The sequence below is a fragment of the Chiloscyllium plagiosum genome, unplaced genomic scaffold (genome assembly GCF_037043375.1).
Source record: "Chiloscyllium plagiosum isolate Xiang-an unplaced genomic scaffold, Cpla_swu_hap1 HiC_scaffold_14, whole genome shotgun sequence".
Taxonomy (NCBI): Eukaryota; Metazoa; Chordata; class Chondrichthyes; order Orectolobiformes; family Hemiscylliidae; genus Chiloscyllium; species Chiloscyllium plagiosum.
In genome coordinates this window covers 25,565,224-25,583,497 of record NW_028270152.1, presented here as the reverse complement: position 1 = coordinate 25,583,497, position 18,274 = coordinate 25,565,224, and the positions used below count along the sequence as shown (strand labels likewise).

The 18,274-nt window shown below is 42.5% G+C and overlaps 1 protein-coding gene across 1 annotated transcript in view; it reads right to left on the bottom strand.

The window, feature by feature from the left end:
* The window catches only part of ippk (inositol 1,3,4,5,6-pentakisphosphate 2-kinase), a 93,531-nt gene extending 76,487 nt beyond the window's left edge, over positions 1-17,044 (bottom strand). Inside the window, exon 1 of the mRNA XM_043707887.2 lies at positions 16,838-17,044. Coding sequence (XP_043563822.2) covers positions 16,838-16,930 — 93 coding nt within the window. The 5' untranslated portion in view covers positions 16,931-17,044. The remainder of the gene's footprint in view (positions 1-16,837) is intronic.
* Between the last annotated feature and the right edge of the window lie 1,230 nt (positions 17,045-18,274).

Genomic DNA, 18,274 nt, shown 5'->3' with positions numbered 1-18,274 from the left:
CTGGCAAAAGATAGATTTGACCACACCCATATATTATGAGAAATAGTAAACTGCTTCAAAGCAAAATTTACTTGAAACTGATCAATCTCATTTTTCTATTTTCTAATCGTGTTCAGAGATGTTGTTACACTCCTCTAGAGCAGATAGGGCTTGAATCCAGAACTCCTAGCTCAATTTTAGGGACGTTACCACTGCTACACAAGAATTCAAGTTTTCTTTTTCTCTTTACATACACAAGTGCTCTTTCACACGATTGAATTTTCCTTCCGCATCACTAAATCACTTTGGTATTTTTTCCACATATTAACCACCACCTCGTAAAGGCCAGGTGCCAACAGGTGTAAGCATTGAGTTGAATGTACTCAAGATATTTTCTCATCAAATTAAGAGATGTTATTATACACCTCTGGAGTTAGTGGGATTTGAACATAGGCTTCTCAGCTTATAGGTAGGGTCAAAACAACTGTGTAATAGGAGTCCTGCCGTGTAACTCTTCCATTGATGGTGAACATATTTTCTAATCAATCTATTTAAAGATGGCGTTGCACACCTCGGAGCAGATAAGACTTGAACCCAGGTCGTCTCGCTCAAAGTAAGGACACAACACTGTGCTGCAAGTGTGATTTACACTTTCAGTAGGTATAACTAAGAACAAATGAAATTTTCAATTGTCAAAAAAAAAAATCCTATGGTCCTCATCTTAAAAATAAGCATTACAACCAGACTCAAACCATCGATGGGGTGCAACACATGAATGATGCACTCTTGATCCATTCAGCTGATACACATCTAAACTCAAATGCAGCAAATGGTCACAGCTTTCTGCCTAAAAAGGAATACTGCAAGTCACTGAACCAGAATTTTCTTTTTTTTGCAAATACCATCCAAAATCACAATGAAGTATATCTCTACTTTAAAAACAGCTGATGTCATAAACAATATTGGTCTTACCACCTTTTCTTTGACTGCATAGAACAGGACAGATTTGAAAAAAATCACATGCTGCATTCTGTGACAAAACAATGCGCCTCTGAATCTGCAGAGGGCTTAAAAGCTCATGGATGAATAATTTCAGAGATTAGTGCACACGTCAATTTAGCAATGATAAAATGAATGTATTGTTAAGGCTGAATTGCAGTGAAAATAATGTCTATTTTATTCAAATAAATTAAAATTAAAGTTTTAGACAGAATGCAGTCACTCTAATATAATCAAGGTTATTTGTAAATTTACCCTTATTTTATCTATCACAGTGGAAGTAGATGTTTATTAAAAAGATGAATCGGTGTATTGCCAAAAAATTTCCATGTTGCATTTGGCCACTACGCCAAATATTAAGCCATTATACCTGTGTTCACACTTAAAATTCAGATGGTCATGCGTCTTATTCCAGAACACATGCAACCATTCAGTTCCATGGAGTCAACAAATTCATAGAGTCATACAGCATGGAAACACTGTTTGGTCCAACCAATCCATGCCAACCATAATCTCAAACTAAATTCTATCTCACAGACAGTATGCAGGAATTTAGATGTCTATCCATTGTAATCTACACTTCATTTGAGCAGCCATTATTACGCTACTGCTTTAATCAAATTAAACTCGCATTCAGTCCCTTTCATTCAGGGATGCTTTCATGGCCATTCCCAGCCAATCAAATTCATTTCTGTGATCATCCCTGATACTAAAGTATATCACACCAACATTGTCCGGGGAAGTAGCAGAATAAGAACTAGTTTGCAGGGTCGCCCCAAAGCTAGGACATATCACACTTACATCGTCTTTAAGAATCACGGAGTCAGGAAATCATTTGCATAACGATCCCCCAGGATTAGGGCATTTAATTATCCCAGGGGATTACCTCATCCTACCACTGTACTTGGGGCAACATGTGGTTATTCGGGTAGTGGGAGGGGTTTGGAATGGCAGGAGTACCTGTGGGCATTACCAACTGATGGGTATAAAGGGGATGTGTTTCCTTTGTTTGGGGACTCTTCTGACTCGACTTTGCACGCCTGCGAAGTGCGTCAAAGGAGGTCACCTAGCTTGTACAGGCTTTAATAAACTTCAACTGTTTACAGAAGTTGGTGTTTGCAAATTGCATCTCGTGTGAGAAACCTCGGAAAAGAACCTAACAATCTGCCTGTGCTTGGCCCATATCCCTTCAAACATTTTCTCATGCTCTTATTTGAATGTCTTTCAAACTTTGTCTCTTCCCATATCTATCACATCTTTTAGAAGTTCACTTCAAATACGAACCTACTGTGTAAAGGTAAATTGCCCCTCATCTTTTCTTTAAAATCTTTCTCCTCTCAACTGACAGCTATGTTCCAGAGTCTTGAAATACCTACCCTAGGGAAAAGACATTGCCATTCACCTTATGTACACCCTTCATTATTTTATAAACCTCTAAGGTCACCCCTCTACCCCCGATGCTCCAGAGAAAAAAAATCCCAACCTATCCAGCCTCTACTTATAACTCAAAGCCTCCATTCCCAGTAATATCCTGGTAAATCTCTTTGCAGCGTAATAACATCTTGCCTTAACAGGGTGACCAGAACTGGATACAGTACTCCAGAGGCCTCACCAAGTTAGTGTACAACTTCAATATAACATCCCAACTCCTAAACTCAAAGATCTGAGCAATGAAGGCAAACATGCTAAATGTCTTTTTAATCACCCTGTGACACAAACTTCAAAGAATTATGTAACTGAACCCAAGGTCTTTCTGTTCTCAGCTACCTTCCCCCTCAGCCCGCCACCCCCCTCCCATTTATCTCTAACCACCCCCAAATGCCACCGGCCCACAAGCCTCATTCCTGATTAAGGGCTTTTGCCCAAAATGTTGACTCTCCTACTCCTCGGATGCTGCCTGACGTGCTGTACTTTTCCAGCATAACATTCTCAACTCCAACCTCCAGTATCTGCAGTCCTCAATTTCTCCTGGATGAGGGCATAAGAGAATGGGTTAATAAATTTGATGGGAAATCAAATAAATTTGATACCAAGATCAGTTGTGGACAGTCTCAAAGGATGCTGCAGGTGACAGAGGGGCATAGATAAGTTGCAGAGTTAGGCTGAGTGGTAGCAAATGGAGCTTAATGTGGAAAAGTGTGATTCACTTTGGAAAGAGCAACAGGAATAAAGGAGTACTGGGCAAATGGTAAGATTCTTGGCAGAGTAGATGAGCATAGAGATCTCAGTGTCCATGTACATAGATACCTGAAAAGTTGCCATCCAGATTGATAGGATTGTTAAGAAAGCATACAGTGTGTTGGTAGAAGGATTGAGTTTCAGAACCACGAGGTTATGTTGCAGCTGTACAAAGCTCTGATGTGGCCGCACTTGGAATATTGTATACAGTTCTGGTCACCACATTGTAGGAAATATGTGGAAGCATTGGAGAGGGGTTCAGAGACAACTTACTGTGGAAGGTCTTATGAGGAAAGGCTGAGGGACTTGAGGCTGTTTTTGTTAGCGAGAAGAAGGTTGAGAGGTGACTTAATAGAGACATAAGATAATCAGAGGGTTCGACAGGGTGGACAGGGAGAGCCTTTTTCCTCAGATGGAGATGGCTAGCATGAAGAGACATAGCTTTAAGGTGATAGATATTGGATAGATATCATAGATAGAACACCCTGTCTCCAACAGTGGTAGAATCATTCATCTTAACGGCATTTAAATGGTCATTGGATAAACATATGGGTGAAAATGGAATAGTGTAGTATAGATAAGCTTTAGCTTGCTGCACTAACCCATGGAACCATCGAGTGTCAAAAAACCTGTACTGCACTCTAATGTCCTATGCTTTCTAACACTACTCTAGGCCCTACCTTTAATTGTGTAAGCCCTTCCCTTGTTCGTTTTAGCAGAACACAATACCTCAAACTCATCCAAATTAAACTTCAATCGCCACTCTTCAGCCTATTGACCCAATTAATCCAGAACTCTGTAATCTTAGATATCCATTGTCCACTACATCACCAATTTTGGTGGCATCCGCAAACTTATTAACCATGCCTCCTATATGCTCATGTAAATCATTTACATAAAATGACAAACAGTGGATCCAGAACCAACCCCTTCAGAACACTGCTGGTCACAGGCCTCCAGTCCGAAATACAATCCATCATTACTGTCTCCTGTCGATAAGCTAATTTTATATCCAAGTGGCAAGCTCACCCTGAATCCCATGTGATCTAACTTTACTAATTAGTTTACCATGTGAAACCTTGTCAAAAGCTTCACTAAATTCCAAGTAAGGAGAAAGTGAGGACTACAGATGCTGGAGAACAGAGTCGAGAGTGTGTTGCTGGCAAAGTTCAGCCAGGCAGGTAAGGGTGTCGGTGGAAGGGTACTGGCTTATGCCTGAAAAATAGATTCTCCCGCTCCTCAGATGTTGCCTGACCTGCTGGACTTTCCCAGCAACACACACAACACTAAAGGCCAAGTAAATAATGTCTACCACTCTGCCCTCATCAGTTTTCTTGGTTCATTCCTCAAAAAACTCAGTCAAGTTTGAGACCCTATTTTCCTCACACAAAACCATGTTGAATATCCCTAATCATTCCTTGCCTTTCCAAATGTACATATCATATGTACTCAAATAAAAGCCGATCTCATGTAAAAGTCAACTTCAACCAACTTTTGAGAAGTTTTGTCTCATACCATTAACATTTGCCTTACTCCAATGAAAACTCTAATTTTTAAATGGGAGGCTTAGCCTTTTCTATAACTATTTTAAAGCAAACAGAATTAAGGTCATGAGACCCAAAATGTTGCCTTATCAGTTCACCACTTGCCCTGTCTTATTACGCAAGAAAAGGTCAAGTTTTGCACTTCTCTCATACAAACACTCATGTTGATCAAGAACATTTGCTTGAACGCCTTTAACAAATTCTTCACCATTCAAACCTTTAATACTATGGTAGTCTGAGCCCGTGTTTGAATAATTAAAATCACCCATGACATTATTCTTACGTATATCTGAGATCTCTCTACTGGTTTGGTCCTCAATTTCTCTAACTATTGCGGGGTCTATAGTACAATCCCAAAGTGATCATTGCTTTTTTCTTTATAATTTCAACCCATACATTTTCACTGAATGATTTTTCAGAACTATCTTCTCTCGTTACAGCAGTAATGTTTTCCTTAATCAATAAAGCCAGTCTCTTCCTCTGTTGTTGTGCTTTCTACCTTTCCTATTGCATCTAAAACTCAGAACATGGACATGACTGGTAGCTCAATCTCTCAGCTAACCTTCTGTAAATGGTTATGATGTTCCAATCTTTGAGGAGAAAGTGAGGTCTGCAGATGCTGGAGATCAGAGATGGAAATGTGTTGCTGGAAAAGCGCAGCAGGTCAGGCAGCATCTAGGGAACAGGAGAATCGACGTTTCAGACATTAGCCCTTCTTCAGGAATGAGGAACGTTGGTCCAGCAGGCTAAGATAAAAGATAGGGAGGAGGGACTTGGGGGAGGGGCGTCGGAAATGTGATAGGTGGAAAGAGGTCAAGGTGATGTTCCAATCCCATGTTCCCAAACATGGTGAGTTCACCAGCCTTAGCTGTAAGGCCCCTTGCATTGAAATAAATGCAGTTTAATTCTTCAGAGTTACTTGGTTCTTTGGCTTGCTCTCTGTCTTTTCTAATTTACTTATTTTCAGATTCAAAACCATTCTCAGTTATCTTGCTATTTACTCGGCTACTTAGAATTCTGCAGAGACCATTCCCTCCACAACTCCCTCATTCGGTCCATGCCCCCCCACCCCCACCATCACAGCCTCAACTCCCAGCACCTTCCCTTGCCGCCACACCTGCGCTCACACCTTCCCCCTCACCTCCATCCAAGACCCTAAAGGATTCTTCCACATGCGACAGAGACTTTTCTGCACATCCAAACACCTCATCTACTGAGTCTGTTGCTCTTGATGTGGTCTCCTCCGCACTGGGGAGATAGGACACCAATTCACAGAACGTTTCAGGGAACATTTCTGGGATGCATGTGGCAAACAACCCCACTGACCACATCAACACCCCCTCTCACTCCGCCAAGAACATAAAAGTCCTGGGCCTCCTCCACGACCAAATCCAAGCCACCCAATGCCCAGAGGAAGAATTCCTCATCTTCCACCTTGGGACCCTCCAACAACATGGCATCAACATCAATTTCACCAGTTTCCTCATCTCCCCTTCCCCCCACATTATTCCAGACCAAACCCTCGATTCGGCACCGCTGTCTTGAACTGTCCTCTCTGTCCATCTAGGACAAAGTGAGGTCTGCAGATGCTGGAGATCAGAGTCGAGAGTGTGTTGCTGGAAAAGCACAGCAGGTCAGGCAGCATCCAAGCAGCAGCCTCATTCCTGATGAAGGACTCCAGCCCGAAACATCGTTACTCCTGCTCCTCGGATGCTGCCTGACCTGCTATGCTTTTCCAGCAACACACACTCTCCTTTCTGTCCACCTTCCCTGCCACCTGTCTGATCCACCTAGCCTACTGACCCATCACCTCCCCAGGTACCTCACCCCCACCTCCCTAGTTTCTCTCTCAGCCCCTTCCCCAAATAAACGCATATGCCCGTAACGTCAATTCTCCTGCTCTTCGGATGCTGCCTAACCTGCTGTGCTTTTCCAATGCCACACTTTAACTATTTAATACTGCCTCTCAACCCCTTAATAATTTACATTTCCATTAATAGAATTAGCAAATCTTCCCACTAGAATACTGGACCCTTTTGCAGCACAAGTGAAACCCATCTCTGATGAAGAGTCATCGCGATTCGAAACATTAGCTTGCTCTCTCTCTGGATGCTGCCCAACCCACGGTGATCTCCAGCATTTGCTATTTTCAATGCAGATTCCAGCATTGTTCCCTTTCTGAACAGGTCTTTTCTGCCCCAGAAGAGATCCATGAACATTACACCACCTTTTCAGCAACTGATTTATCTCCTTTATCCTTTTATTCTTTCCCTCATTTGAGCTGTGCACCAGGAGTAAACCAGAGATTACTTCTGAGACTGTTCTATAATCTTATACCTAATCTCTTACATTCCCTCTGTAAAGCCTTATCTCTTCCATAACTATGTAATTCCTACCAAAGTGTACAATATCCCATTTCTCACTCTCCTCTTCAGCAACATGCTTCAAACAGACCTCTCGGCCCCAATGTGTCCATGCAGACCAGATATCGTAAATTACTTTAGTCCCATTTGACAGCACTTGGCCTATATGGCTCTAAATCGTTGCTATTCGTATGCTGGAAAAGCACAGGTCAGACAGTATCGGAGGAGCAGTAGAGTCAATGTTTCAGGCATAAGACCTTCATCAGGGATGAGGCTTGTGGGCCAAGGGGGCTGAGAGATAAATGGGATGGATGTGGTAAAGGAGTAGGTGGAGAAGAGGAGAGAATTCAATAATGAACACGTGCTTGAACATCAAGCAGTGACAGCTAAACTGTTCCTTTGAAGGACTGGTCATTGCCTAGCACTTAGGTTGTGCAAAATTTATTGGTCACTTGCCAGCCAATGCCTGTACTTCATCCAGATATTGCTACATGTGAACATTTCAAAATCCAAAGACACTCAACTGGTACGGAACAGTGTACAATCGGTATATATCCTCACTTCTGACCATATCGTGTACACAAGGTCATAGATTAAGCAGCTGAAAAATTGCTGGGCCTAGTTTAGCCTTGAGCTTGTCCTGCAATAATGTCTTGGGCAGAACTGAAATATATTCTGAATTAAGCACAAAAAAAATGCAGGAATTAAGATTATGTTGCAACTGCAGCATGTGGAAGTTGGTGGTCACATTTGTGATCCACTGCAACCATATCTACATTAAGTGTCAGCAGAAGAGGCCAAATGGCGGACTCCTGCCCCTAACTGGTCTGTACAGACGTGAGTATTTCAGATTGGATTTATGGTCAGGCACAGGAGAGTGTGACTGTAAACAAACCAGATGTAGGGGATTGTAGAAGGTAGCAATGGAGGAGGCTCAGCCCTTGTAACTATCCATCAAAATCAAAGTTCTTGCAAGCTGTGTTTATTTGAGTCAGGACTGCAGAGAGGATGAGCAAATGAGAGGCATGAAATAGGATTTTGGCAACATCCACCATTATCCTGAGACAATGCAGCTCTCACCTCTATTAGCTTTAACACAACTACATCTTTTAACCATTAACAAGCAGCCATGATGTGGAGGTGCCAGTGTTGGACGAGGATGGACAAAGTCATAAGTCACATGCCATCAGATTATAGTCCAAAAAAAGTTGATTTGAAGTCACAAGCTTTTGAAGTCTTCACCCGAGGAAGGGGCAGTCGTCCGAAAGTTTGTGATTTTAAATAAACCTGTTAGACTATAATCTAGTGTCATGCAACTTCTGACATTAACAAGCAGTATAAGCACATTACCACTGTAACTGCTAAGACAATTAGTTTAGCTCTGATCATCCAATCCCCTCAATACTTAAAGGTGCAAATAACAAACATTACATTCCCTTATAAGCCAAATTTCTGATTAGCCCAAGTGCTTGTTACTAAATCTGGAGCCTCGTGTCAAAGTTAGCTGATATACAGAATAGTCAAAGACAAAAAAAACTGCAGATACTGGAATCCAAAGTAGAAAGGCAGGAGGCTGAAGAACATAGCAAGCCAGACAGCATCAGGAGGTGGAGAAGTTGACATTTCCAGTGTAACACTTCTTCAGGACTGGTGGTGGATGTGGGAGGATCTGCAGATAAAGGGGGAAGCAGGGGCAGGGTGGTGAAGTGGGGATAGGTGAAGACAGGTTGAGGGTATGACTTGGTTGGTCGATGGAAGGAATTAATCCAGGTGATGGCAGGGAGCAGTGACCGGAAGGGAGAGGGGCTGGGAAAGGAGTCAGTCAGGAAATGGGGAAGGAGGTTAATTGAAATTGGAGATGTTAATGTTGAGTCCTCCAGGCTGTAGGGTTCCCATACGGAAGACAAGGTCCAACAAGTGCTCAAAACCACCCCCTCCCCCACAACGCAATAAGTTCAGAGTTCCCTTTGTCCTCACCTATCACCCCACCAGTCTCCACATCCAACGCATCATTCTGCCAACTCCAAATAGACCCCACCACCAAGAACATCTTCCCTTCCCCACCCCTCTCATTCTTCCACAAGGACCGCTCCCTCCAACAGTCTTTGGTTCATGCCACCCCTTCCACTGAATCACCATCTACTTTCCACTGCAACCAGAAAAAAATGCAATACCTGCCAGTACACCACCCTCCTCACCTCCATCCAGGGTCTCAAACAGTCCTTCCAGGTTCACCTGCCTCCCTTTCAACCTAGTTTACCACATCAGGTACCCCCGATGTGGTCTTCTCTCCACGGGGAAATCAAATGTAAAGTTAGGGAACGGCTCACTAAGTATCGCAGCCGGATCCGCAGGGGCCGACCAGACATCCCAGTCACTGCCCATTGCAATTCCCCCAACAACCACCTTTCTGACATGACCATCCTTGGACTCCTTCATTGCCAAATCAAACGACAGCACCTATTGGAGGAACAACATCTTATCTTCTGCCTGGGCAACCTACAGGCCAGAGGACTCAACATCCAGTTCTCCAATTTCAAAGAACCTCCCTCCCACCAACCGGATTCATTCCTCCCAACCAGGTCGTACCCTCTACCTATCTTCACCTATCCCCTTTATCCACAGCTCCCCCCATTCGTCGTGTGTATCCTGTACCACAGGCTGGTCAGACCCAGCAGGGGTGGCCGCACAATGAAATACAGTCAGGTTAGAGATGCCCTAGGGGTTCTCAACATTGATTCTGGACCAGTATTCCTCCATGTTGAGCAATATGTGGAGAAAACACCAAGGGTACAGAATGTACTCTGGGTAGGGGATTTCAATGTCCACCACCAAGAGGTGGCTTAGCAACTGATCAAGTTGGTCAGGTTCTAAATGACATGGCTGCTCGATTGCTTCCTGAAGAAGGGCTTATGCCCGAAACGTCGATTCTCCTGTTCCCTGGATGCTGCCTGACCTGCTGCGCTTTTCCAGCAACACATTTCCAGCTCTGATCTCCAGCATCTGCAGACCTCACTTTCTCCTGCTCGACTGCATCACCAACACGTGATTTGGGAACAAATAAGAGAAAAACACATATTTAACCCCACCTGCCTTCTGGAAAAGCATCGATCCATTACAATATCAGTAAAGACTGACAACTGTCACAATTCTCAGGAAGACGAAGTCCAACCTTGACTTTGTGAATACCCTTCATCATGCAAAATGGAACAGATTTTGAACACATCTAGCAACTGTCGGCTGTTGGCTATCAACAGCAGCAGAATCATACTCCAGCACAATCTGCGACCTCATGGCCTAGCATAACTCCCTTCCTACCATTATCATCAAGCTAGAGGAACAACAGTAACTCAATGGAGAGTGCTAGTGGGCATACCAGGAGCAGCACCAGGGTTATCTAAAAATTAGGTGTAATCCAAGGTGAAGCTACCAAAGAGGACATCTTGCATGGCAGCAAGTGATAGAGCTAAGCAATCACACAGCCATCAGATCACATCTAAGCTCTACAGTCATGAATGATGGTGGACAATTAAACAACTCACTGGGGGAAGTAGCTCAACAAATATTCTTATCCTCAATGATAGAAGAGCCCAATCCATCAGTGTAAGGACTAGGCTGAAGCATTCATGGCAATCTTCAGCCATAAATGACAAGTGGATAATCTATCTTAGCCTCCTCCATAGTTCTGAGCATCACAGATGCCCATCTACAACCAATTTGATTCACTCCGTGTGTTATCCAGAACATTGGATCCTGCAAAGCCTATGGGCCCGAACAACATTCCAGCAAGAGTACTGAAGACTTGTGCTCCAGAACTTGCCATACCAAGTCAAGCTGCTCCAGTACAAGTACAATACTGTCATCTACCCAACAGTGTGAAAATCACCTAGTTATGTCCTGTTCAAAAGAGGAGAAATCCAACCCAGACAATTACTGCACCATCAGCCAACTCTTGATCATCAGTAAAGGTGATGGAAGGTGTCATCAACAATGCTATCAAGCAGCACCCCTCAGCAACAACTTTCTCACTGAACTTCTGATATAATTACAGCCTTGGTTTAAACATGGACAACGAGAAAGAGCTGAATGTCAGAGGTGAGGTGAGAGTGCCAGCCCTTGATATCAATGCCACATTTAACAGAGTGTAGCATCAGAGTTACCAAGCAAACTGGACTCTACAAGAATCAGGGGAAAACCCTCTATTGATTCTTGTCAAACCTGACACATAGAAAGATGGTTACAGTTGATATAGGTTAGTCACTTCAATCCAGAGTATCTCTGCAGGAGTTCCTCAGGATAGTGGTCTAGTTCCAGCCACCTTCAGCTGCTTCATCACTGACTTTCTCTCCATCATAGGACAAAAGTGGAGATGTTTGCCAATGATTACACAATATTCAGTACCATTTTCGACTCCTCAGATACTGAAAAAGTCCATGTTCAAACGTAACAATACCTGAACAGGGTCCAAACTTGGCCTGACAAGTGGCAACTAACACTGACCCAATGCAAATGCCAAACTATGACCATCTCCAATAAGAATAGGTCCTTGATATTTAATAGTGTTATCATTACTAAATCCCCTATCAACCAGCTCATCACCAGCTTCTCAAGGGCAAGTAGGGATGGGCAATCCCAAGCAACATTCACCTCCCACAAGTGAATGAGTGAGAAAAGCCAACAACAGATCTATTGACTTTTCAAAAATAATTTCCTTATCATGCGCTATGTCATTTCATCTGTAATCTTTTATATCAATTGCTTACTTAACATTTTAGGTGTTACATTAGAGAGACGATAAACAGTGCTTATAAAATGACATATCCTGGTTATCTCACATGGAATTTTAACTCTTCTTTATGACTTCAAGATGTTGACATCACCAATTTAAAGAAAAAAATATATTTAACTTCCTTAACCTTGAGTACCGAGCAACTTGGTAAAACAAGATGACATGTTAGCCAAATAACAAAGGCATATAATAATGCAGATCTTGGAAATCTGCAATAAAAACAGCAAGCACTGGAAATACCTCAGGCCTAGCAGTATTTGTGGAAGCAGAGAGTCAAATTTTAGATCCATGACTTTTCATCGTAACTCCAATTCAATGCACTCACATCACTGAACTAATATGCATCACAGTATTATGATTACTTTAAGTACTATTATAAACCTTCTCTTTTGCTTCCCAATCCTTACTACCAAGACTTCGTCCCTACTGAAAATCTGTTACACTTCTCTTTCACAGCTCTGATGAAACATGATCTGAAACATTAAAGTTGCTATCCTCAAATTATGCAAATTATTTCCAGCAATTTCTGCTCTTATTTCAAAACCTATTTAATGAACCACAAAACAAATTAATTTCTAAAATGAAATCATAAAAGCGGGTATGATAATGACAGTTCTCAATGATTGACAGACCCTGTTTCTGCTCAGAATAGCCAAAAGCATTGATTGTACACAATCTGCCTATTCTACATACATTAGAAAATTAACTGATTTTAGATAATTCTGCAATTGAAAACATTTACTGAACAATCCAGCATGTACTAAAAATTATGCTAACAAACAATTTAGATCAGTCAAATTTGCAACATGGCTTAATTCTGCATCTCAATATTATAATTCTGCTTGCTAAGAGCAAAATATATTTCAAGGGATCTGTCCTCTGCAGATAAAAGGAACATGTCCATGCATTGCATCTTTTTTTAAATTAACAAAAGGACAGAGAAACATTGATTCCTGATACATTATCCATGGCAATGCCTTGATCATAGTCAATTTTTAGTAAATCAACCCCTATGCCTTGTCGTCAATTATAAATTGCTCCTTTGAAATTTGGTATTCTTTCATGCATCCTGATGAGTGCAAGATGAAAATCTTCAGCAACAATTTTGTTTTAGGCAATCCTCAACTTTTGTACTACGAAGCAATTGTTAGTAGCTTAATTCACAAAAATATCAGGCAGTCTTTCTGGAAGTTAAATTGAAAAATTAATAAACAAACGGTAAAGAGTGCAGGAGCAGAGTGACATCAGTATGTGCAGAGTGGATTGCAGCAAAGGACCAGAGATTCTCTAAAAGCTCAAGGAGTAATTCAGTAGATTTAATACAACTCCAACTAAAAGAGATAAGTAAATCTCTTGGATGCAATAGCTTCCACAATTTGATTTATAAGCAAAGGAAGTGGTACACCTGCCAATATTCCAAACTCAGAATTCAGGAATCGTTTCTTTGGATTAAAAAATGTTGCAGAGATGCCAGTGTTGGACTGGGGTAGATAAAGTCACACGGCACTGGATTGTAGTCTAACAGGTTTATTTGAAATCACAAGCTTTCATATCACTGCTCCTTCATCAGATGAAGTAGAGGAAAGCATACGGGCACAGAATATGTAGGCATAGAGATGATGGGCATGCATCTCCTGACAGCTGGAGCATACATGTACAGCCTACAGCAGCAACCTTCCAGAGGGGTCCAAATCAACTCTTTCTTCTTTGGCTACTGCACTGAGATTTCTTTGCTGACTGTTCTGGTCTGTTAGTTGTCTCATGAGGATCACTGCTGACATCTTGGAGTTTGTGGAAGAATTCCCAGAGTGTCATTCGTCTGGTGACCATCTCTACACCGACAACTTGTGTGCTTGAATGCTTCCCTCCGCATCACCTGACAAAGGAGCAGCGCTCTCAATGCTAAGATTTCAAATAAACCTGTTGGACTATAACCTGATGTCACATGATTTCTGTTAGGAATAAGCCAGTTATTCCATTAATTATGACGGGTGCAGGAGATAATAAACTACTAACTTTTAGACCTGTTATTTTCACATTTATTTTTCAATAATTACTAAATTCTATTATAGACAAACTAAATGAGCATTTGGACAAATCATGAGCTGATTGGTCATCTTGGATTGGGATCAGGCATGTCATGTCTAGTGAAGAACGCTTAATTTTGAGAGGTCATTACTAAAGCTGTAGATAAATTATGTTTATGTGTATAAACGCTATTTATGAAGTTCCTCAAACATTTAAAAAACAAAATCAAAGCAAGCTGTTGTCATAGCCATTGTCCCTTTTTTTTGGCCGACTTAAAAGTTGGGAAGCATTGACTAATGGCATTGATCATTTTCACTGTATTTATAAACGACTAAGGAAAATAAAACTATATCCAAGTTTGCTGATCGCAAAAGTTTTGGATGTTGTAAATAGTGCAAATGGGAGCAGAGAGGTTCAAAAGACATTAAGCGAGGAAGCAAAAATTATTCAAGTTTTGAGTGGCAGTAGAGAAACTGAGCTATCCATGGGACATCTAGATAGAGAGATCATGATAAAGTAGGAACCACAACAAAGATTTAGGAGCCCATTTACAGAAGCTACAGAATGTTTGTGCACAGTTACATCAATAAAAATTGAAATTAATGAAATATATGAATAGGACAAGACCAAGGATAGATACTTTGAGGACATCAGGGGTAAACAGTCACAAAAGCTTATAATGTGTGCTTGATTGGAAATGCTTTGCTATAAGTTGTTTGGACCAAATGTAATGCAGAAATAAAATGAACTGACAACAATAGCTTCTCTGCTATTGCCATCTATCCTACATCTTGATTCAGTTCTCTCAACTTCCATCCTCTGAAGGCATCAAATCTTTGCTTGTCCCACAGATACAGGTTTCCTACAGTGTTTATCCAAATGATCGTTCACAGGCAGTAATATTGTTATCATAATCAACCCTGGTTCAGTCCTAAACCTATGTTTGTATTTACAGAGTCACAGAATCACCACGGACCAAGTGCTGATGCCAACTATCATGGGAAACCACATTTTACAAACTTTCACTACTCCATTGTTGGATTACCTCATTGTTGGGAGTTCTGGTTAAGCCAATCTTTAATACAGTTGGGCCATTTTCTTCACTGTTGGCCTCTTTCTCTTCATCAGCTAATTCTTTCACTGGTGATTAGGCATTCCAAACCTTCTGCACAGCTAACAAGTCAATAGAACTCAACTTATCTGGGTTTGATATTGTAATTAAAGATGCCCTCAACCACATCACTGCCATCAAACGCCTCCCCAACAAGTAGAGAGTCCCACAGTCCTCTCATACTGCCATCCTGTTTCCATATCCCTCTATCAGTCGAAGCAAAGACTCAGAGACACAGCAAGGCTCTACCTTCTTTGCCTTTATTCCAAGCCATGGAGACAGCAATCGCCCATGTACACAAAGACAAAGACATGAGTTCTCTGTCTTCTCTCAAACAGCAGACTCTTAAAAAATTATATAGTCACTTACAGGGAGCAGCATCTGAATAAGGCAACATCCGTATTAATTGGGTAACTGTTACAATCAGCCAGCATCAACAGTAAAGATTAAGCCATCTGGCATTACACAATGGATGTTCTTTACCTCTTTAAACCACTATCCTTGCCTCCAGCACCTCATTGTTTACTACAAATTCTTATCTGGTCAAAATCATGCTGAGCTTTTGTCAAGTAACCCTAAACTTAACTGCTCATACTTTATACACTTTTTCATTACCACCCCTCCAACCTCCAAATCCAATTCATCAACCCTCTGACATTTCTATCACCCACAATCAGACCCCACCACTTTCCCAACCCATCTGCTTTCCGCAGGGACCTCTCACTCCACAACTCCCTTATCAACTCTGTTCTCCCCACCAACTTCTCCACAACACCCAGTACCTTTCCCTGCAACCACAAGAGGTGCAACACCTGCCCTTACACCACCCCTTTCACCTCCGTCCAAGGCCCTAAACAATCCTTCCAGATCTAACAACGATTCACCTGCATGTCATCTAACCTCATTGATTGCATCTGTTGCTCCCATGTGGTCTCCTCGATATCAGGGAGCCCAAACGCTATCGCAGGGACAATTTCATTCTGTATGCACTAACCAACCCAAACTTCCGGTGGCCATCTGCTTTACTTGCCCCGCCCACTTCCCAGATGACATGTCCACCTTGGCCTCCTCTACTATCAGAGTGAGGCCAAACAGAAACTGGAGGAACAACACCTTATATTTCACCTGGGAAGCTTACAGCCCAATGCCCTCTAACATCGACTTCATCAGTTCCAAAGTCCATCCTCCCCCTAGGTTTATCCCATGTCTAGCCCTTACTCCTTGAGCTCACCTAACCGGTCTATCTTAGAATCATAGAATCCCTAGTGTGGGAACAGGTGCTACAGCCCAAATCCACACCAACCCTCCAAAGAGTAATCCATCCAGACCCATTCCCCTACCCTATATTTAGCCCCTGACTAATGCACGTAGCCTACACACCCCTGAACACAATTTAGTATGACCATTCATCTTTGGATTGCGGGTGGAAACCGGAGCACCCGGAGGAAAACCTACGACACAGGGAGAATGTGCAAACTCCACACAGATAGTCGCCCGAGGGGATTCCTAGCACTGTAAGGCAGCAGTGCTAACCACTGAGCGCCATCGAGCCATCTTCCCACACACCTGTCCGCTGAATCCTTCCACTTGCCAATCATAATAACTCCCTATCTGCACCCACCTATCACCAACCCATTTACAGTTTTCCCCCGCCCCTGCATTTACTTCTGGGCTCCTCTCCCCCTCCCCCAGTCCTAATAAAGGGTTTTGGCCTAAAGCCTTGAGTTTCCTGCTCCTCAGAGGCTGCCTGACCGGCTGTGCTCTTCCAACTTCACATCTATTAACGCAGGCTTCCACAGCATCTGCAGTTATTATTATCTCCTAGCGGCGTTGTTAACAGACCAACCTGAACGTGAGAAACCACCAAACTCCGGTTGCCTTCTCCGTGGTACTTCCATTCATTTGCATCAAGATACTTTACTTCCATCATCGTTCCCATTTCTCTCCAGGTCCTTAGTGTTGCTTCTAAACCCCCTTCCACGCCTCCTGCTCCTCAACCTCCTCCCCGTCTCCGTTCGTTCCGTCTCCCCTCACATCGACTGAAAGTGCCTGATATCTGACATCCGCGAGCACCGCGCTCAGGAAGAGAAGCGTCTGCCCGCCCCCCGACTAACGGAAGTGCGCGCCCCAGCCAAGTCCCGCCTCTTGTGCCGCTATCGCTGTACTGATTGGGTGAGCTGTCCAGAGCGGTTTCTGATTGGTGAACTCGACGCACGGCGGTGCGAGGTGATTGGTCGTCCTCCTCTTCCCGCCCTCTCCCTCCGTTCTCGTGCATCGCCGAGTTCGGTTGATGCAAAGGTCGTTCAAACGTCCCTTGGCAGTTTTTGGTATCAGCTCCTCTTCGCAAAGTGCACGCTGCTTCGGGATTACTGATGCAGGTCATCTGTGCGTAAGTAATACGTCTTAAACATAAACATCATCGTTTTGCAATCAAGGTACAAAAGCGAAACATGAAAACAAAATGGAATTAAAAACAAGATGCTGGAAATGTTCGACAGGTCTGGCAGCTTCTGTGGAGCGAGAACAACAATTAACGTTTTAGGTGTTAAAATGCGAAATTAAGTCTCAGTGTTATACTAGTATTATTTGTACCACCAGATATTCACCAGAATGATATCTGATTCCCGGCACAACTTGTATTTTTTCGACACGTTTCTTCTAAAATATTGATAGCAAACTTCTTCTGACCGGACAATGTGACAGGTGGCATAACGTTCCGAAAGAGCTGTGTTCAGTTTTCAATTCTTAAACTTTTCAAGTATGCCGATTTCTGCACCGAGCTATTCCAGTGCCCCCAATTGATTACTATATTCACAAAACAAACCTGACCCCCAAATTCATCGGTCTTTCTTGCAGCTATGAGGGTTAGTATGTATAGGTACTGAAATTAAAGTTGGTGCCATTCGACAATGAAACATTGAAATTGCTTTGAATCAAACATGTTTCATATGAGATCTCATTACGGTATTCACTGAACTGTGTGTTTGCATGGAATAAGTTAGAAAATAATCAAATTGTCTTATTCTGATAAAAGGGGGCTTTCACTCATACCCTAACACACAATCCATATGTTTTGGATTGGACAATTCACGCCACTGCTCAAGTCAGAGATGTACAACACAGAAACAGGCCCTTCGGTCCAACTCGTCCATGCCATCCAGATATCCCAAACCAATCTATACCCACCTGCCAGCACCCAGCCCATATCCCTCTAAACCCTTCCTATTCATATACCCATCCAAATGCCTTTTAAATGTTGCAACAGAGGAAGTGGTGGAGGCTG